At 42.9% G+C, this 21,637-nt stretch overlaps 1 protein-coding gene across 3 annotated transcripts in view; it reads right to left on the bottom strand.

Annotated features, from left to right (window-relative positions):
• Positions 1-21,637, bottom strand: part of TANGO6 (transport and golgi organization 6 homolog) — a 242,515-nt gene that overhangs the window by 202,527 nt on the left and 18,351 nt on the right. For all 3 annotated transcript variants that reach the window (XR_010152398.1, XM_511059.9, XM_016930065.4), the window contains exons 3-7: positions 20,701-20,817; positions 16,855-16,996; positions 8,720-8,856; positions 5,412-5,574; positions 3,059-3,141 (exon numbers count right to left, since the gene is read on the bottom strand). Coding sequence is in view for 2 of the 3 variants with exons in the window: in XM_511059.9 (XP_511059.2) it covers positions 3,059-3,141; positions 5,412-5,574; positions 8,720-8,856; positions 16,855-16,996; positions 20,701-20,817 (642 nt within the window). In the remaining variant the exon portion in view is untranslated. The remainder of the gene's footprint in view (positions 1-3,058; positions 3,142-5,411; positions 5,575-8,719; positions 8,857-16,854; positions 16,997-20,700; positions 20,818-21,637) is intronic.

Genomic DNA, 21,637 nt, shown 5'->3' with positions numbered 1-21,637 from the left:
AATTCTATTCCTAGGTATATACCAAAGAGAAATGAAAACATAAATATACACAATAATGTTTACATGAATGTCCATAGCAGCATTATTAATAATAGCCAAAATGTTATTATGGCTATTATGGAAACAACCTAAATGTCCATTTACTGATGAATAGATAAACAAAATGAGGCATGTTAATACAAGAGAATACCATTTGGCAATGAAAAGAAATGAAGTATGGCTCCATGTTATAATATCATGCAAAGTGAAAAAAGCCAATCACAAAAAAAACACATATTGTACAATTCCATTTATATGAAAGGTACACAATAGGCAAATCTTGAGAGAGAGAAATTTTTGTATTCTTAGTAGAGACAGGGTTTTGCCATGTTGGCCAGACTGGTCTTGAACTCCTTACCTCAGGTAATCCACTCATCTTGGCCTCCCAAAGTGCTGGGATGACAGGCATGCTTGTACACTTTATTTTTATTTTTTATCTTTTCTTTTTTTGAGGCAGAGTCTTGCTCTGTTGCCCAGGCTGGAATGCAGTGGTGTGATCTCAGCTCACCACAGCCTCCATCTCCCAGGTTCAAGTGACACTTCCGCCTCAGCCTCCAGAGTAACTGGGATTACAGGCACGTGCCACCACATCCAGCTAATCCTTGTATTTTTATTTACTTATTTATTTTGAGACAGAGTCTCGCTCTGTTTTCCAAGCTGGAGTACAGTGGCACAATCTCGGCTCACTGCAACCTCCGCCTCCCGGGTTCAAGTGATTCTCCTGCCTCAGCCTCCTGAGTAGCTCGGACTACAGGCGCGTACCACAACGTCCGGCTAATTTTTTGTATTTTTAGTAGAGACAGGGTTTCACCATGTTAGTCAGGATGGTCTTGATCTACTGACCTCATGATCTGCCCGCCTTGGCCTCCCAAAGTGTTGGGATTACAGGCATGAGCCATTGTGCCAAGTATTTTTTTTTTTTTTAATAAAACTGGTTTATTGAAGTATACCTTAAAAACCATAAAATCATTTATTTTAAATATACACTTCAGTGAATTTTAGTAAATTTACAGATTTGCAAAACCATCACAATATAATTTTAGAACCTTTCCTTCATCAAAAGATCCCTTGTGCCATTTGTAATTGCTCCCTGTCCTACCTACTAAATTCACATACAGGTTTTTCTATGAACACGTTTTCTTTTTTTTTTTTTGAGACGGAGTCTCACTCTGTCACCCGGGCTGGAGTGCAGTGGCACAATCTCGGCTCACTGCAAGCTCTGCCTTCCAGGTTCACACCATTCTCCTGTTTCAGCCTCCTGAGTAGCTGGGACTACAGGTGCCTGCCACCACGCCCGGCTAATTTTTTTATATTTTTAGTAGAGACGGGGTTTCACCATGTTAGCCAGGATGGTCTCAATCTCCTGACCTCGTGATCTGCCCGCCTCGGCCTCCCATAGTGCTGGGATTACAGGTGTGAGCCACCGTGCCCGGCGTATATGAACAAGTTTTCATTTCTCTTGGGTATATACCTAGTAGTGGAATTGCTGGGCCCATATGATAACTCCAGGTTTAACTTTTTGAGGAAATGTCAAACTATTTTCCAAAGCAGCTGTACCTTTTTATATGAAATACAGTTTTGAAAGCTGTTTTCTAATGTAAAAGTGTTGAGCAGTAAATTATTATAAATTTATTAAAATAAACTTTATTTATTATTTTTATTTTTTATAGAGCTTGGGTCTCACTATATTCACCAGGTTGGTCTTGAACTCCTGGCCTCAAGTAATCCTCCTGCCTTGGCCTCCCAAAGTGCTGGAATTATAGGCATAAGCCACCACACTGGGCCTAAAATAAACTTTAAAGAATATTTATCCTACTTCCATCTAGCCATAACACAATGAATTTCATTTGCTTTCCAAAAGCATATACCACATATATTTATAAGACTGTGATAATAAAGAACATAACATTTAGATTCTTAGTTTTCATTCACTTTTTTTCTATGAATAGAAAAGCAAGTTTTCATTCTTGTTATATATTTATGTAGTCATTTGCAGGAATCATTTATTCAGACTTAATTTGTTATGACAGTAATTACTATCAAAAGTTATAAAGTAGATTCAATTATCATACACTTTTAGGAAGACTATAGTATTGAAAATGCCCGTCAATTTCTTTTTTTGTTTGTTTGTTTGGAGACAGAGTCTCGCTCTATCCCCCAGGCTGGAGTGCAGTGGCATGATATCGGCACACTGCAACCTCCACCTCCTGGGTTCAAGCAATTCTCCTGTCTCAGCCTCCTAAGTAGCTGGGATTATAGGTGTGTGCCACCATGCCCGGCTAATTTTTGTATTTTTAGTAGAGATAGGGTTTCGCCATATTGGCCAGGCTGGTCTTGAACTCCGGGCCTCAGGTGATCTGCTCTCCTCGGCCTCTCAAAGTGCTGGGATGACAGGCATGAGCCACCATGCCCAGCTCCATGTCAACTTCTTCAATAGACATGCTTTCATCAGTGGCATTTGCCAGTTACAGAAACTAAACTATTTCAACATTTAGAATAAATGATGTAATTAACAGGGTTTCAAAAATATATCAGTTTTTTCACTTAAAAAGGTCAGCTTGCCAGGAGCAGTGGCTCGTGCCTGTAATCCCAGCTCTTAGGGAGGCAGAGGCAAGAGGATAGCTTGAGCCCAGGAGTTCGAGACCTGCCTGGGCAATATAGTGAGACCTCATTCTCCACAAAAAGGAAAAGCAACAACAACAAAAGACAAAAAACGTCAGCTTACAGTTTCTGGTTTTCAAAGTGAAAAGATTCTGACAGCTTGGAGCTTTAGATTAGTCATTCCAACGGTTCAAGTGCTAATTAAAAGGTAAAATTATTTTAAAAGGCTGGGAGCAGCGGCTCACACCTGTAATCCCAGCACTTTGGGAGGCTAAGGAAGGAGGATCGCTTGAGGCCAGGAGTTCAAGACCAGACTGGGCAACGTGGTGAGACCCCATCATCTCTACAAAAAAAGAAAAAATTTTAAAAATTTTTAAATAAGAAGTAAATAAAAACATTAGTGACTCAGATTACCAACCTTAAACACATCCTCAATGCATCTACTAAGTTCTTCTTCTGTCACCAAAATAGTTCCTGGTACCATGTCACTCTCTGAAAGCTCTAGAAAATAAACACACAAAATTACCCATATTTAGTGCCTCACTGAATAGGACATACTAAAGCTAAGGAAGGAAGCTTTACTAGAAAGATGGCTCAGTAAGTAACACCTAAGATCAGAAAATGGTTATCATTGAACAATATACCATTCATACACATTTCATGGAATATATGATACCACTGATTATAAACATGCATTGTTATTTTATGTATCACTATAAGAAAAAACACCAACGTTGCCAATTAACCTATAGCACATTATCACTTAGAATTTTCATTTTAGGCCAGGCATGGTGGCTCACGCCTGTAATCCCAGTATTTTGGGAGGCCAAGGCAGGCGGATCACAAAGTCACGAGTTTGAAATCAACCTGGTCAATATGGTGAAACCCCATCTCTACTAAAAATATAAGAAGTTAGCCGGGTGTGGTGGGGCAGGCCTGTAGTCCCAGCTACTCAGGAGGCTGAGGCAGGAGAATCGCTTGAACCCGGGAGGCAGAGGTTGCAGTGAGCCGAGATTGTGCCACTGCACTCAAGCCTGGGCAACAGAGTGAGACTCTGTCTCAAAAAAAATTTTTTTTTCATTTTAAACTTAATTGAATAAAAATTGGGGATTGGATGAAATGAAAATGGCAGAGTTGGCCAGGTGTGGTGGCTCACGCCTGTAATCCCAGCACTTTAGGAGGCCGAAGCAGGCGGATCACAAGGTCAGGAGATTGAGACCATCCTGGCTAACACAGTGAAACCCCGTCTCTACTAAATATACAAAAAATTAGCTGGGCGTGGTGACGGGCACCTGTAATCCCAGCTACTCAGGAGGCTGAGGCAGGAGAATGGCATGAACCTGGGAGGCAGAGCTTGCAGTGAGCCGAGATCATGCCACTGCATTCCAGCCTGGGTGACAGAGTGAGACTCTGTCTCAAAAAAAAAAAAAAAGAAAGAAAATGGCAGAGTTAATAGTTGTATCTAGGTGACAGGTACATAGGAGTTCATTATATAATCTCTATAATATGTGTTTAAAACTTTCCCTTCAAAAAGTTTTAAAATAGTTATATTTTATTTTTATTTATTTGAGACAGGGTCTTGCTCTGTAACCCAGGCTCTGGAGTGGAACTGTGTGATCATGGCTCACTGCAACCTCAACCTCCTGGGCTCAAGTGATCCTCCCACCTCAGCTTCCCGAGCAGCTGGGAATACCGGCATGCACCACCATGCCCAGCTAATTTTTAAAATTTTTTCTAAAGACAGGGTCTCATTATGTTACCCAGCCTGGATGCAAACTCCTGGGCTCAAGCGATCCTCCCGCCTCACCAATCCCAGCACTTTGGGAGGCTGAAGCAGGAAGATCGCTTGAGCCCAGGAGTTCCAGACCAGCCTGGACAATATAGAAATAAAAATTAAAAAAAAAGTTTTTAAAGTTTTATAATAAGTCTTTCTATTTATTTAGACATAGTTTTATCATATATTATTATTATTATTTTGAGCAAGGGTTGCACTCTGTTGCCCAGGCTAAAGTGCAGAGGTGTGATTATGGCTCACTGCAGCCTCAACCTCCCAGGCTCAAGCGATCCTCCCACATCAGCCTCCCAACTAGCTGGGGCTACAGGTGCTTGCCACCATGCCTGGCTAATTTTTATATTGTTTTTTGGTTAAGACGGGGTTTTGCCATGTTGCCCCAGTGGTCTTGAACTCCTGGGCTCAAGCAATCTGCCCGCCTAAGCCTCCCAAAGTGCTGAGATTACAAGCATGAGCCACCACGCCCAGCCATGATTCTTGATTGAATTCTGGATTAAAAAAAAATAGTTCTAAAACAAATTATTGAAACAATTAGAGAAGTTTGAATGGAATTTGTATATTATATCAAAGCATACTGTAAAAATGTTAAATTTCCTGAGTGTGGTAATCGCTTTGTGGTTATGTAGGAGACTGACATTTTTCTTTGGGAATGCATACTGTAGTATGTAGGGGTGAAGTGTTGTAATGTCTGCAACTAAGTCTCAAATGCTTCAGAAAAGACATGTTTATATGTATAGAAAGAGAGAAAGATAAAATAAATGTGGCCAAAATGTAAAGTTATTCAGTCTAGGTGATTTGTATATGGGTAGTTCAATATACTCTTCTTCAAACTTGTAAGTGAATTTGTCAAAATAAAAAGTTGGGGGGAGGGGAAGGAAAACTAAAGACACTGATATAACACAGATTTAAATCATTTAAATGTGAAATACTGAAGAAGGTCCTTCAGAGGCACACCCAGCCACCACACTTCCTCCTTTACCTGCTGTATTCAAACATCGATGAAGAGGAGCTAACACTGGCTGGAGCAAATACTTTGCTGCCAAATGTGGGCGTTCTCTTGACAAAGTTATAAAGGTAGTGGTGGCAACTCTCTGAAATTGTCGTGCTGTCAATTTATCTTGAAAGTGAAATAAATCCAGAACCTACAAAAAAACTACAAGAAGTAAATACCAGTTTTTTGCAAGGAATATGACAGTAACTAAAAACAAAAAGCATGAATTTCTTTAAGACAAAAAATAAATTCACCTCAATAACACTGATTCAACAGAATTCTTTTAATTTAACATACCCAGTATCAAAGGGTAAGAGAGCTGAACAGGCAGTGTTTTTATTTTTAAAAAATTTTTTTGGCCGGGTGTGGTGGCTCACGCCTGTAATCCCAACACTTTGGGAGGCCGAGGCGGGAGGATCACGAGGTCAGGAGATCGAGACCATCCTGGCTAACACAGTGAAACCCTGTCTCTACTAAAAATACAAAAATCTTAGCCGAGTGTGGTGGCGGGCGCCTGTAGTCCCAGCTACTCAGGAGGCTGAGGCAGGAGAATGGTGTGAACCCGGGAAGCAGAGCTTGCAGTGAGCGGAGATCGCGCCACTGCACTCCAGCCTGGGAGACAGAGCAAGACTCCATCTCAAAAAAAAATTTTTTTTTTGCCCACCTCTCATACTTGCAGTGTTTTTATTAAATAATTTTATCAAATTTATAAAATACAGCCTCATTTTAGGCATACGCATAGGGAATATTAAGAAAACTCCCTCCACATTTTTCTTTTTTCTTTTTTTTTTTTTTGAGATGGAGTCTCGCCCTGCCGCCCAGGCTGGAATACGGTGGTGCAATCTCGGCTCACTGCAACCTCCGCCTCCCGGGTTCAAGCAATTCTCCTGCCCCAGCCTCCCAAGTAGCTGGGATTACAGGCACACGCCACTACTCCCAGCTAATTTTTGTATTTTTAGTAGAGACGGGGTTTCACTATGTTGATCAGGCTGGTCTCAAACTCTTGACCTCGTGACCCGCCCGCCTCAGCCTCCCAAAGTGCTGGGGTTACAGGCGTGAGCCACCGTGCCCAGCCCCACATTTTTCATGTATCAGATTTGCAAAGATCAAAAAACTTTGTAACACATTGTGTGGGTAAAAATGTGGGAAAATAGGCCGGGCGCGGTGGCTCACGCCTGTAATCCCAGCACTTTGGGAGGCCGAGGCGGGCGGATCACGAGGTCAGGAGATCGAGACCATCCTGGCTAACACGGTGAAACCCCGTCTCTACTAAAAATACAAAAAAAAAAAAAAAAAAATTAGCCGGGCGTGGTAGCGGGCGCCTGTAGTCCCAGCTACTCGGGAGGCTGAGGCAGGAGAATGGCGTGAACCCGGGAGGCGGAGCTTGCAGTGAGCCGAGATCGCGCCACTGCACTCCAGCCTGGGCGACAGAGCGAGACTCCGTCTCAAAAAAAAAAAAAAAAAAAAAAAAGTGGGAAAATAGGTACATAAAGCATATCGATCAAAAATTTAAATGCATAAAACCTTTGAACCAATAATTGCAATTCTAGGAATTTTTCCTATGGTAATACTGGTAGTTATGTACAAAGACTTATGGATATTAACAGTAGTGTAATTTGTAATAGAAAAAGAATGGAAACAACTCAAAGGTGCATGAACAGCAGGCTGGTTACATAAATTACAGTACATTAATATGATGAAATACCATGTACCCATGAAAATGAATGAAATGATCTCCAAGGTACACTTTTTTTTTTTTTTTTTTTTTTCCAGATGGAGTCTCGCTCTGTCACCCGGGCTGGAGTGCATTGGTGCAAACTCAGCTCACTGCAACGTCTGCCTCCCAGGTTCAAGAGATTCTCTATCCTCAGCTTCCTGAGTAGCTAGGACTACAGGTGTGCACCACCACGCCTGGCCAATTTTTGTATTTTCAGTAGAGTTGGGGTTTCTCCATGTTGGCCAGGCTGGTCTCGAACTCCTGACCTCAAGTAATCTGCCCACCTCAGCCTCCCAAACTGCTGGGATTACAGGAGTGAGCCACTGTGCCTGGCCAAAGTACACAATCAATGAAAAAAAGCAAAATGAAAGAGGGCATGCTGCATGCTATCATTTAGATACAAATTAGCACTGGCCTGGCGTGGTGGCTCACGCCTATAATCCCAGCACTTTGGGAGGCCGAGGCAGGCGGATCACCTGAGGTCAGGAGTTCGAGACCAGCCTGACCAACGTGGAGAAACCCCATCTCTACCAAAAATACAAAATTAGCCGGGTGTGGTGGCGCATGCCTGTAATCCCAGCTACTCGGGAGGCTGAGGCAGGAGAATCGCTTGAACCCGGGAGGTGGAGGTTGTGGTGAGCCAAGATCGCACCATTGTACTCCAGCCTGGGCAACAAGAGCGAAACTCTGTCTCAAAAAAAAAAAAATTAGCATTAATTTTACCATCATGTGTATATGTTAATGTATATGTGTATGCACATACATGTTAATATACACATACATTAACATATGCACATATGATGGTATATGCATAATACACAGAATATCTCTGGAAAGAAATTCATAGCAGTGACTACCTCTGAGGGACTGGAGAATAGGAATGGGAGGGAGACTTAGTTTTCGGTTTACTCTTTTATGCTTTTTAAATTATTTGTATGTTAATTTACCTTGTTTATTTAATATTTGCCTTTAAAAACTAATTAAAAACACATAGAGAGAAAAGATAATGAACAAGATAAAACTTGAGTTTCATATTCTAGCTCTGAGAGCAAGCTGGGCAAATCATTCAGTAGTGGTGAGGCATTCTTTTTTTTTTTTTTGAGACGGAGTTTCACTCTTGTTGCCCAGGCTGGAGTGTAATGGCTCAATCTCGGCTCACGGCAACCTCCGCCTCCTGGGTTCAATCCGTTCTCCTGCCTCAGCCTCCCAAGTAGCTGGGATTACAGGCATGCGCCACCACACCCAGCTAATTTTGTATTTTTTTTAGTAGAGACGGGGTTTCTCCATGTTGGTCAGGCTAATCTCGAACTCCCGACCTCAGGTGATCCGCCTGCCTCGGCCTCCCAAAGTGCTGGGATTACAGGCGTGAGCCACTGCGCCTGGCCTTGCCATTCTTAAACTGAACAATTAGGTCAGTCTCTTCCACCGGTTTTTATTCATTTATTAAGAAGGCTCCTCACTAAACAATAAACTTAAATATTATACTGCTTTTATCTCAATACTAGAGGAACATTAAAAGTCCTCTTTCTGTAAATAAGCAGATAATCCTCAAATGATCAACAGAAACAAAAAGATTTACCTGGGGGCAGATGTCCCTGTAGTAATTCTCTGGTGAAAGAGACTGCTGGGGACAAGAGGCCAAAATCTTTGCGATCAGGTCACACTTCTTCCAGTCAGCAGCCGTCACCTCAGCATCACTTCCACCAGCTGCTCCCGCTGGCACAATGGAGAGAGATGTCAGCAGCTCACAGCAATTCCCCACAGAAGGTCCCATGTAACAAATTTGTCTTAAAATTTAAGGTAAAATGCATTTATCTTTTCTACTGAAAACAGTTTATTTTTTTCTATAAGATAATCTACCCTTCTATACTTTCCTTTTTATGTTTTTTATTTCCTATTTATTTATTATTATTATTTTTTGAGACGGAGTCTTGTTCTGTCACCCAGGCTGGAATGTAGTGGTATGATCTCAGCTCACTGCAACCTCTTCCTCCCAGGTTCAAGCGATTCTCTTGCCTCAACCTCCCGAGTAGCTGGGATTACAGGAATACACCACCATGCCCAGGTAATTCCTTTCTATTTTTAGTAGAGACAGGGTTTTGCCATGTTGGCCAGGCTGGTCTCGAACTTCTGACCTCAGGTGATCTGCCCGCCTCAGCCTCCAAAGTGCTGTGATTACAGGCATGAGCCACCGCGCCTGGCCTATACGTTCCTTTTGATGCTAGTTTCTGGGAAATTCAGAGAAAAACTAGCACTTAGTCACTATAATGATATTATTCATATAACTGGAATACTAGCTTCACCATGTTTATTACTATTATTATTCTGTCTCCTTGTATGTATCATTTCATTTAAACTGTCTTAAGCCACAGCCGTAGAGTGACAGGGACCAGAATTACTTTACCGTCTTAAGCAATTATAAAATTGGACAAAATATATAAACAATGGTTTCCAGACAATGGACAACAGGCAGCCCAGGACAATGATCCCTGAGAGAAGGGAAGCAAACAAACTGAGCTTGACGACTGCCCTCGTTCACTGACTGGAGAGAGTTTTCAGGCGATAACAATAGCAGCCCAAATGAAGCCTGGCATCTTGTTCAGTGGAAGAAACATAGTTCAGAGTTCAGGGAGGCCAAAGCAGCTGGAATTTTCGGGCAAAATACCAGAAGGGAGGAAGTTACACGTAGAGAGAGTTCCAAAGATCTGCAGAAGGGTCCTCTCTCAAGTCTTTGGTAGAGTATGATACACGTATGTGTGAAGAAAATACCAAAGCCTGGGGCAATAACCACCAGAAAGGAGTAGGGGGGAACAACCCCCACGGTTCATAAAGGCTGGGAAGAGTTGTGTTCCCACTAGCCAGCCTGGGAGGATCTCCTAATACACAGGGAAACAACTAGAATTCTCAGAAGTGTATTATCTTAGTACAATCTGTATTGTTACACTTAGTACAATACACTTAGCATAATACAATAAGGGGTTAAATTACCTTAAAGGTTGCTGTAGAACCACACTAACAGAGCTGAAAAGCCAGGATCAAAGGGACTAAACTAATTCCAAGTAACTTAATTGCATTCCAGAACAAAGTCCAACTAAGGAATATAAAAATCTGGCACTCAGCAATGTAGAATAAAAATGTTCAGCATCCAGTCAAAAATTACCAGGCATATCCACATGAGGAATTATTATTCAGTCATAAAAAGGAATAATTTTTATGGAGGACTGATTCATTCATGTTATAATATGACTAAACCTCGGCTGGGCACAGTGGCTCACACCTGTAATCCCAGCACTTTGGGAAGCCAAGGCAGGTGGATCACCTGAGGTCAGGCATTTGAGACCAGCCTGGCCTACATGGTGAAACCCCGTCTCTACTAAAAATACAAAAATTAGCCAGGTGTGGTGGTGGGCGCCTGTAATCCCAGCTACTTGGGAGGTTGAGGCAGGACAATCGCTTGAACCTGGCAGAAGGAGGTTGCAGTAAGCTGAGATCATGCCATTGCACTCCAGCCTGGGTGACAAGAGCAAAACTCTGTCTCAAAAACAAACAAACAAACAAAAAACATGAATAAATCTCAAAAACATTATGCCAAGTAAAGGAAGCCAGACACAAAGACCATGTATTGTATGAAATGCCAATACAGGTAAATCCAAAGAGACCAGGAGGTGAAGCAGTACTTACCAGAATCTGAGAGGAGGGGAGAATGAGGAGTGGTGATTGCTAGTGAGAATGAGGGCTTCTTTGGGGGGACATGGGGGGAAGGTTGAGGAAAATGTTCTGGAAATAGATATTGGTGATGATTGCACAGCTCTGTGAATATACTAAACACCACCAAACTGTACTCTTTAAAAAAAAAAAGTGACTTCTGGCCGGGTGCGGCGGCTCACTCCTGTAATCCCAGCACTTTGGGAGGCCGAGGCAGGTGGATCACCTGAGGTCAGGAGTTTGAGACCAGCCGGGCCAACATGGTGAAACCCCATCTCTACTAAAAATTAAAAAATATATATTAGCTGGGTGTGGTGGCACGAACCTGTAGTCCCAGCTACTTGGGAAGCTGAGGCAAGAGAATCTCTTGAACATGGGAGGCACAAGTTGTAGTGAGCCAAGATTGCGCCACTGCATTCCAGCCTGGGAGGTTGCAGTGAGCTGAGATCACGCCACCGCACTCCAGCTTGGGCGACAGAGTGAGACTCCGTCTCAAAAAAAAAAAAAAAAAAAAAAAGTGATTTCTATGGTATGTGAATAACATCTAAAAAAAAAAAAAAATTACCAGGCATGCAAAGAAGGAAAACAATATGGCTTATAATTAGAATAAAAAAAACAACAGAACAGGCTGTGGGCAGTGGCTCATGTCTGTAATCCCAGCACTTTGGGAGTCCAAGGCGGGCGGATCACCTGAGGTCAGGAGTTCAAGACCAGCCTGGCCAACATGGTGAAACCCTGTCTCTACTAAAAATACAAAAATTAGCTGGGCATGAGGACACACACCTGTAGTCCCAGCTACTTGGGAGGCTGAGGCAGGAGAATCTCTTGAACCTGGGAGGCAGAGGTTGCAGTGAGCAAAGATCATGCCATTGCACTCCAGCCTGGGTGACAGAGCAAGACTCTGTCTCAAAAAAAAAAAAAAAAAAATCAGTAGAACAGACCCCAAAAAACAGAGATAACAGAATTAGAAGACAAGACCATTAAGACAACTTCTTTTTTTTTTTGAGACAAGAGTCTCACCCTGTCACCCAGGCTGGAGTGCAGTGGCAAGATCTCGGCTCACTGAAACCTCCACCTCCCAGGTCAAGCGATTCTTCTGCCTCAGCCTCCTGAGTAGCTGGGACTACAGGCACGCACCACTAATTTTTTGTATTTTTAGTAGAGGCAGGGTTTCACCATGTTGGCCAGGCTGGTCTCAAACTCCTGACCTCGTGATCCGCCCACGTTGGCCTCCTAAAGTGCTGGAATTTCAGGCTTGAGCCACTGTGCCTGGCCCATTAAGACAACTATTAAAAATTTGCCCTTGGCCAGGCACAGTGGTTCACGCCTGTAAACTCAGCACTTTGGGAGGCCAAGGTGGGTGGATCACTTGAAACCAGGAATCCAAGACCTGCCTGGGCAATATGTCAAAACCCTGTCCCTACTAGAAATACAAAAATTAGCTGGGTGTGGTGGCACATGCCTGTAATCCCAGCTGCTCAGAAGGCTGAGGCACCAGAATTGCTTGAACCTGGGAGGCGGAAGTTGCAGTGAACCAAGATCATGCCACTGCACTCCAGCCTCGGAGACAGAGCAAGACCCTGTCTCTGGGGAAAAAAAAATTTTAAAGACAGAGAAAAATAAAAAAGACGTAGAGAAAAAAAGACACACACACAAAAAGAGCATTAGTAATTGGCAGGACAACATTAAACATAATATTTGGTGTCATTCAAATCTCAGAAAGAGAGATCTGAGGGGAGTACAGAAAAAAATATTTGAAGATAATGTCTGAGCAATTTCCAAATATGGCAAACACTATAAACCCACAGCTCCAAAAAGCAGAAAAAAAAATATAAAGAAACCAACACCACACCAAGGTACATCATAATCAAATTTCTAAAAACCAGCCATAAGAGAAAAATCTTAAAAGCAGCCAGAGGGAAAAATGGTATATCATTTATAGAGGAACAAAGATAAGAATGATAGCAGACTTCTCATCAGAAATGACACAAGTCAGAAGACAATGGAATATCTTTAAAGTACTAAAAGAAAAAATAAATGTCAACCTAGAATTCTATGCCCAATAAAAAATATCTTTCAAAAAGGAAGATGAAGTAGACTTTTTCAGACAAACAAAAGCTAGAAAATTAATTGCCAGGCCAGGTGCAGTGGCTCACACCTGTAATCCCAGCACTTTGGGAGGCCGAGGCAGGTGGATCACCTGAGGTCAGGAGTTCAAGACCAGCCTGGCCAACGCAGTGAAACCCTGTCTCTACTAAAAATACAAAAAAAAAAAAAAAAAAAAAAATTAGCCGGGTGTGGTGGCTGGCACCTGTAATCCCAGCTACTTGGGAGGCTGCAGCAGGATAATCGCTTGAACTCAGGAGGCAGAGGTTGCAGTGAGCCGAGATCGTGGGCAACAAGAGCGAAATTCCATCTCAAAAAAAAAAAAAAAATTCATTGCCAGTAGACCTACACTAAAAGAAATGGTAACTAAAGTTCAGGCAGAAGGAAATTTGCACTGAAATTTTGATCTACATAAAGAAATAAAGACCACCAGAAATGGCAAATATGCAGGTCAATATAAACCTGCCTCAAACCATTTTGGGAAAGAAACAAGGTATGAATAGATAACAACAAATATATACATGCACAAGTTGGGGGAACTCATAGGAAAGAGGGTTCTGATTTTCTTATAGTAGCTCTCAAATCTGCATGCCCTTAAGTGAGGTCTAACCCTTCTTGGAAAAGGAAGATGCAAAGACCTGTTTGTAGGGGACAACTTCTTATGGGTAACTGATCATTTGTTATTTCATTGGCCCTAGAAGCCACTGTGGGGAGAACTGAGGGGAGGCAATATTATAGCCACTCTAGACCAAATCTACCAACGTCTGCCAACCACACTGACCTCACTTTTGTCTGATGGGACCAAGGTACATTATGCCAGAAATGAAGTCAAGATTTATTCTTCTAGCTCTCTTCCTTCTTCCCCACATATCGAGCCCTTCATGAAGTTTTGGCAACTCTCCTCCTTAAATATCTCTCAAACCCATTCATTTCTCTCCATTTCCATGGCCACTGCATTAATCCAAGCCTCCATGATTCCTCAGATGTCTGCCTTTTAACTGATCTCCCTGCTTCTGCTCTTACCCAATCCATTCTTCACAATACCTCCAGATAGATATTTCTAAACTACAGATTTGATCATGTTCTCTCTTTCTTAAAACTGTTAATCGTTTCGCATTTCCCTCAGAATAAAGTTCAACATCCTGAACTCAGCCTATCAGGCCTCCCTGAGGTGGCCCCCAGCCACCATCCCTGCTCACTGCGCACCACTCTACCTGCACTCTGCCCTCACTACTCTACCCACGTGGAGATTTCCTCAGAAGCACTATGCTCATTTCTACTTCAGTTCCTCATACATGCTACTCTCTCTGCCTATAACTATCTTCCCTCTCTCTTCAGCTAGTTAATTCCAACTCAGCGTTCAGGGCTCAGTTTAAATGCCATTTCCATAAAAAAAAGCCACTAAGTTTGTGGTAAGTTGTTGCAGTAACAATAGGAAACTAACAGGCTTGGGATAAGGGAGATAAGAGACTGAACACACAAAAAAGGCAAAGTGTTCACCAGGATAAAAGTGAAGGGGATCCTTGGATGGCAGCTGAGTAGAAGGTAACCAGGATTGAGTAAAGCAAGTCAGAAGACTCAGAGAAAGATGTTTCCAAGAAGATAAAACTGATAGAATATCTGGTGGGTTTTTGTTTGTTTGTTTGTTTGTTTGAGACAGGATATCACTCTCCCACCCAGGCTGGAGTGCAGTGGTGTGATCATAGCTCACTAAAGCCACAAATTCCAGGGCTCCAGCAATCCTCCTGCCTCAGCCACCTGAGTAGCTGGGACCATAGGTGCGCACCACCACACCCAGCTAATTTTTGTATTTTTGGTAGAGATGGGGTTTCCCCATGTTGCCCAGGCTGGTCTCCTGAGCTCAAATGATCCACCTGCCTTGGCCTCCCAAAGTGTTGGGATTATAGGCATGAGCCACCATGCCCAGCCTATTTGATGTTTTTGAATGTATTAAAAGGAGATTTAAACAAAAGAGGGACAGCTTGAGAAAAGATTAGTGATAAGCACATAGAAAACTAATCAGATGTACAAAAAAAAGATTAACTCCAGGAAGTACAAAAGATTATGTAAAAAAAGAAAGTAATCATAATATACAATATAGATCAGCTGTAAATAATAATTACAGAGTTACACTAATATAAACACTGAATATTGATCTAACCAAAACTGAGATATAAATATATTACGGAGATGTGAAAATAAAAATGTACTTGGGGGAATGATGGCAGTGTTATGAAAGAGAACAAGATCCTCTTCCATACATGGTGAGAGGTAGATACATGATGCCTGAAACTGAAAAAATTATGAATTCCCATATATTAGTTAGAAATATAGAGGTAAATGGCCAGGATCATGCCTGTAATCCCAGCACTTTGGGAGGCTGAGGTGGGTGGATCACGAGGTCAGAAGATCGAGACCATCCTGACTAACACGGTGAAACCCCGTCTGTACTAAAAACACAAAAAATTAGCTGGGCGTGGTGGCAGGAGCCTTTAGTCCCAGCTACTCAGGAGGCTGAGGCAGAAGAATGGAGTGAACCCGGGAGGTGGAGGTTGCAGTGAGCCAAGATCACGCCACTGCGCTCTAGCCTGGGTGAAAGAGCGAGACTCTGTCTCAAAAAAAAAAAAAAAAAAAGAAAAAGAAATATAGAGGTAAATACCAGAAAAAACTCACTGAAAGAGTTCAAAGTGGTTGCTTCTAGAAATGGGAAATGGATTGGAATGGTGCCGAGGACTGCTATTTTTCACTATAAGTCTCAGAGAACTATTTGACTTTAAATGATGTACATGTCTAATTTTCTCTAAAAAATAAAAAACATAAATTAAAAACTACTACCATGCTTAGCATTAACTTTTTTCCTATTAATGAGAACTTAGATAATATAATTAGGGAAATGACTCTAAAACTTCATGCCAAAGTTTGCATCTCAAAGGTATTTCTGGCTTCAAGAAAATTATTTTACATTTAACTTTTTTTTTTTTTTGAGACAAGGTCTTGCTTTTTTTGTCCAGGCTGGAATGCAGTGCCATGATCATGGCTCACTATAGCCTCGAACTCCTGGGCTCAAGTGATCCTCCTGCCTTAGCCTCCCAAGTAGCTGGGACCATAGGCGGGCACCACCATACCTGGCTATTTTTTTTTATTTTTTGTAGAAACAGAGTCTTGCTATGTGGCCCAGGCTGGTCTTGAACTCCTGGCCTCAGACAGTCCTTCTGCCTCAGCCTCCCAAAGTGCTGGGATTACAGGTGTGAGCCACCGCACCTGGCTTTATTATTATTATTATTATTGAGACAAAGTCTCATTCTGTCACCTAGGCTGGGGTGCAGTGGCACAATCTTGGCTCACTGCAACCTCCACCTCCAAAGTTCAAGTGATTCTCCTGCCTCAGCCTCCCAAGTAGCTGGAGTTAGGCGCCCGCCGCCATGCCAGGCTAATTTTTGTATTTTAGTAGAGACGGGGATTCACCATGTTGGCCAGGCTGGTCTTGAACTCCTGACTTCAAGTGATCCACCCGCTTTGGCCTCCCAAAGTGCTGGGATTACAGGCGTGAGCCACCGCGCCCAGCCCACACCTAGCTTTATTTAACATTTACTTTAGGGTTTTTACTTCAACTTTCTGTGTAATGTTTTCCCCAGATAGAATAAATTATTTGAAATGGCTTACAATATTGTTCAATAAAATAGGCAGTGTATCACAAGTGTTTTAGGAAAAGAGCAAGAGAATTAGTTTCTTTGGAAAAGAAGCTCATTAAGGGCCTCTAAGTTTAACCTGTTCAATCCCTGCGAGGACGGAGTTTAGTTTCAGTCAGGTTTTAAAGGTAAATACTAAAGACCAATAATTCACCTCAGACTCTGACTCAAAGGAAAACAGATACCAAAGTCACAGAAACATTTTATTTCTTACCACCTGCTCCTTCCAAAATGCCCCGGACTACTGCCTGAACACCATTAGGTCTCATTAACCTTTCAGAGAGCAGCTGTCCACATAGACGCCGAAGCCAAGCTGGGGCCCGACACCTCATCTGTGTCTTCACATCTGTGCAGGACTGAGAAAAAGAAGAAGGTGTGAATTCTGAATGTCACTGAAATAGATATGATGGCCGGGCGCAGTGGCTCATGACTGTAAAAAAAAAAAAAAAAAAAAAAGGAGAAATAGCTATGATATGCAGACTTATTTATTTATTTAGAGATGGAGTTTCACTCTTCACCCAGGCTGGAGTGCAGCGGCAAAATCTCGGCTCACTGCAACCTCCACCTCCTGGGTTCAAGTGATTCTCCTGCTTCGGCCTCCTGAGTCACTGAGATTACAGGCACGCGCCACTATGCCTGGGTACTTTTTGTATTTTTAGTAGAGATGGGGTTTCACCATGTTAGCCAGGACGGTCTCAAACTCCTGACCTCAGGTGGTCCACCCACCTCAGCGTCCCAAAGTTCTGGGATTACAGGCGTGAGCCACCGTGCCCAGCTAGACATTATTTTTTAAAAGTCCTGAGTCATACTGACAATTAACAGTGTGCTATACAGACTTCAAAAGAGCAACATTTTTTCCTTAAAAAAAAAAAAAACTTTACAAAACCTTCTTCTGCATTACTTTTAAGAAAGTAAAAAACAGTGAAAGTGAAAAATCAATGAAATTTCAAACTCAGAAACAGACAAACGCATCAGCAATTAAAATGTAGATCTTCGGAACACAAAGTTAACGCAAACAATCTCTGAATGTAGCTCTGACAATCAAATCCAGCTTCCAAGGAAGATTCTTATGAACGTTATTTGCCACTAAGAGGGTAGTTCACAACAGGGAGGGAGCATTCCAGCCCTTGCCTCTGTGGCATTAGCAACTCTGATTCCTGTGACACAGTTCAAAGAAAGAGTTGGATTTCTTTTTTTTTTTTTGAAACGGAGTCTCACTCTGTTGCCCAGGCTGGAGTGCAGTGGCACGATCTCGGCTCGCTGCAACCTCCACCTCCTGGGTTCATGCCATTCTCCTGCCTCAGCCTCCTGAGTAGCTGGGACTACAGGCACCTGCCACCATGCCCGGCTAATTTTTTTTTTTTTTTTTTTTTTTTTTTTTTTTTGTATTTTTAGTAGAGATGGGGTTTCACTGTGTTAGCCAGGATGGTCTTGATCTCCTGACCTTGTGATCCGCCCACCTCAGCCTCCCAAAGTGCGCCACCGCGCCCGGCCGGATTTCTTTTGTATTTCTTTCCTGCCCCAGTATGATCTGCAAGAAAGAGGTGGATTTCTTCAAGGGCTCCTTTCTGGGAGTTCTGTGGAGCCACTGTGAATAAACAGACTTGGTGTCCCTTATTGCTGAGGGTGGAGTAAACTCACTTATTAGCTGGTTTTGGCATACACCTCACAGCTCTTCCATCTCAGTTCCTCTTCTATCTTTTGAGAGTGAGTGCATACTTTGTTCTGCTTTTTCTTGTTGGGTACTTTTCAGAGGCCTATCCCCTGCAGAAGGTGCTGCAGTTTGAATGTTCTAGCCCTTATTTTGGGCTAGAACATTGATCATGTTGCTGTCAACCACTGCATTTTTTTTTTTTTTTTTGAGACGGAGTCTTGCTCAGTAGCCCAGGTTGGAGTGCAGTGGCGCGATCTGGGCTCACTGCAACCTCTGCCTCCCAGGTTCAAGCAACTCTTTGCCTCAACCTCCAGAGTAGCTGGGATTACAGGCTCACGCCACCACGCCCGGCTAAATTTTTGTATTTTTAGTAGAGACAGGGTTTCACCATCTTGGCCAGGCTGGTCTTGAACTCCTGACCTCATGATCCACCCGCCTCGGCCTCCCAAAGTGCTGGGATTACAGGCGTGAGCCACCGCGCCCGGTACCACTGCACTTAAGTATGTAAGCCTCAAAATTAGTAACAGAAATATTTCATCCTAACTCTCCTGTCCTCTCTCTTTTACTGAATTATTACCATTTACTGAGGGATTATGGTGTGCCAGGCACATCATAAGTAACTCTCATATAATCTCAAAAGGGACTTACAAGGAAGGCATTGTAATTATCCCTATCTTATGGGTAAGAAACCTGAAGAATGGAAAGGTTTACAAATTCAAACACCTGCACACGGGGGTTGAATCCCAGAGAGGCCTGATGGAAGGCTTACAGTAAGATTCTAAGGATGAGATGAAAATTACTCAATTAGGAGATATCTCTGTAGCCAGCTTCAGCTGGTCCTTGCTCCTGACCTACAGCTAATTCCTTTGGCTTCTCACTCCTTTTCTTTTGTTTTTTTTTTTAAAGACAAGATCTCACTCTGTTGCCCAGGCTGAAGTGCAGTGGCCCGATCACAGCTCACTGCAGTCTCAACTTTCTGGGCCTGAGGAATCCTCCCACCTCAGCTTCCAGAGTAGCTGGAACTACAGGTGCATGCTACCACACTTGGCTAGTTTTTTATTTTTTATCTTTTGTAGAGACAGGGGTCTTGCTATGTTGCCCACGTTGGCCTCAAACTCCTGACCTCAAGTGATCCTCCTGCCTCAGCCTGCCAAAGTGCTGGGTTTACAGGTGTGAGCCACAGTGCCTGGCTGGCTCCTCACTCTTTACACACCTAGATTCATAACGAAAATGTAGGTACTAAAAGCAAACAGACAATTCCATCTATATCATCAAATTAAATCATTTCAGATAAACTTTTTTTTGCTCTTGTTGCCCAGGCTGGAGTGCAATGGTGCGATCTCAGCTCACTGCAACCTCCGCCTCTTATGTTCAAGTGATTCTCCTGCCTCAGCCTCCCGAGTAGCTGGGATTACAGGCATGCGTCACCATGCCCGGCTAATTTTGTATTTTTCGTAGAGACAGGGTTTCTCCATGTTGGTCAAGCTGGTCTCGAACTCCCGGCCTCAGGTGATCCACCCACCTTGGCCTCCCAAAGTGCTGGGATTACAGGCATGAGCCACCACGCCCGGCCTCAGATAAACATTATTTTTAAGAAAACAAAGAAACTATCTTATCCCTAGCAGAATATATACTGCTACATGTTTGAAACAAAGGAACTAAGAATAGAACCAATAATATATCTAGTTTTAATTTCTTGACTTCAAATACATTATCCATTCAAAGAATTAGTGTCCAGATAGTTGTGCTAAAAGAATGCTTTGTCAAACAGCACATTTTAGTTAAAAAAAGAGATCTAGTTTCAGAATGAATAAAATATATCTCACATAAAATTGCCATAAGTCTTTTTTTTGAAACTGAGTTTCACTCTTGTTGCCTAGACTGGAGTGCAACGGCAGGATCTCGGCTCACCGTAACCTCCGCCTCCCAGGTTCAAGCAATTCTCCTGCCTCAGCCTCCCAAGTAGCTGGGATTGCAGGCATGCACCACCACACTCAGCTAATTTTTTTTTTTTTTTGTATTTTTAGTAGAGACAGGGTTTCTCCATGTTGAGGCTGGTCTCGAACTCATGACCTCAGGTGATTCGCCCACCTTGGCCTCCCAAAGTGCTGGGATTACAGGCGTGAGCCACCGTGCCCAGCCAAAATTGCCATAAGTCTTAAAAAAAGTGATCATAATATTCTTGGGAAAAGTGTCCATCATTTCATTAGAGAAAAGGTCTTTTAAATTATCCTAAGGGTCAGCGTCATCTAGTTTTATAAATATCATTTTATGATGTAAAAGATGAAAAAAGGCTCAACTAGATCATTCGACAGGGAACTAAAGTTATTTAATTTTCCAGAAGAAGACAGCAAACCACACATTATCATTAATGAGTCACCCCCAAGAGTCCCTAGGCCTGAGTACCTGGGGTGGTCCTCCCTGGAGGATAAGCAGTTCCCGGACTGCTAAGGGCTGATAGACTTGATCCAGCATGTCTCTCAAGGCCCCCCTGGATAGGGTTCTCTCCTCTTCAGTTAGAACCTAAAAGAAATATGCACTTGGCTTTAGTGGAATTCAAACCAGGCAGACAATAGAAGGTAAAGTTTTACAACACTGTACAGAGATACTTGTGAGAGGAGCGGAAGGAACGCTTCTATCCTCTCTTGATTTCCTTCCACATGGGGGAAGCTGTACTACTAAAACATTCCTGGTCCTCTCTCCATCTCGCTCACTCCACTTCTGGGCAGGTTATGAGACTGATCTTATGGCTGAGGGTGGAGTAAACTCACTTACCGGCTGGTTTTGGCAAGCATCGCTCAGCTCATTCCTCTTCTGTCTTTTGACAGTGACTGCACATTTTCTTCTGCTCTTTCTTGCTGGGTATTTTTCAGAGGCATATCCCCTGCAGAAGGTGCTGCAGTTTTCCAGTGCGCCTTAAAATGGGTGAGTAGCGGCAGTGTCTAATTCTGAAGAGCACTGTTTTGTCTCCTGCCAGGCGCGGTGGCTCATGCCTGTAATCCCAGCACTTTGGGAGGCCGAGGGGGGCGGATCACCTGAGGTCAGGAGTTCGACACCAGCCTGGCCAACATGGCAAAACCCCGCCTCTACTAAAAATACAAAAATTAGTCAGGCGTGGTGGTGTGTGCCTGTAATCCCAGCTACTAAGGAAGCTGAACCCGGGAGGCGGAGGTTACAGTGAGTCAAGATTGCACCACTGCACTCCAGCCTGGGCAACAGAGCAAGCCTCCATCTCAAAAATAATAAATACATAAGTAAGTAAGCAAGCTGGATGTGGTGGCACATGCCTGTAATCCCAGCTACTCGGGAGGCTGAGGCAGGAGAATCTTTTGAACCCAGGAGG

Source organism: Pan troglodytes, chromosome 18 (genome assembly GCF_028858775.2).
Source record: "Pan troglodytes isolate AG18354 chromosome 18, NHGRI_mPanTro3-v2.0_pri, whole genome shotgun sequence".
Taxonomy (NCBI): domain Eukaryota; kingdom Metazoa; phylum Chordata; class Mammalia; order Primates; family Hominidae; genus Pan; species Pan troglodytes.
This window is presented reverse-complemented; position numbering and strand designations above follow the sequence as displayed.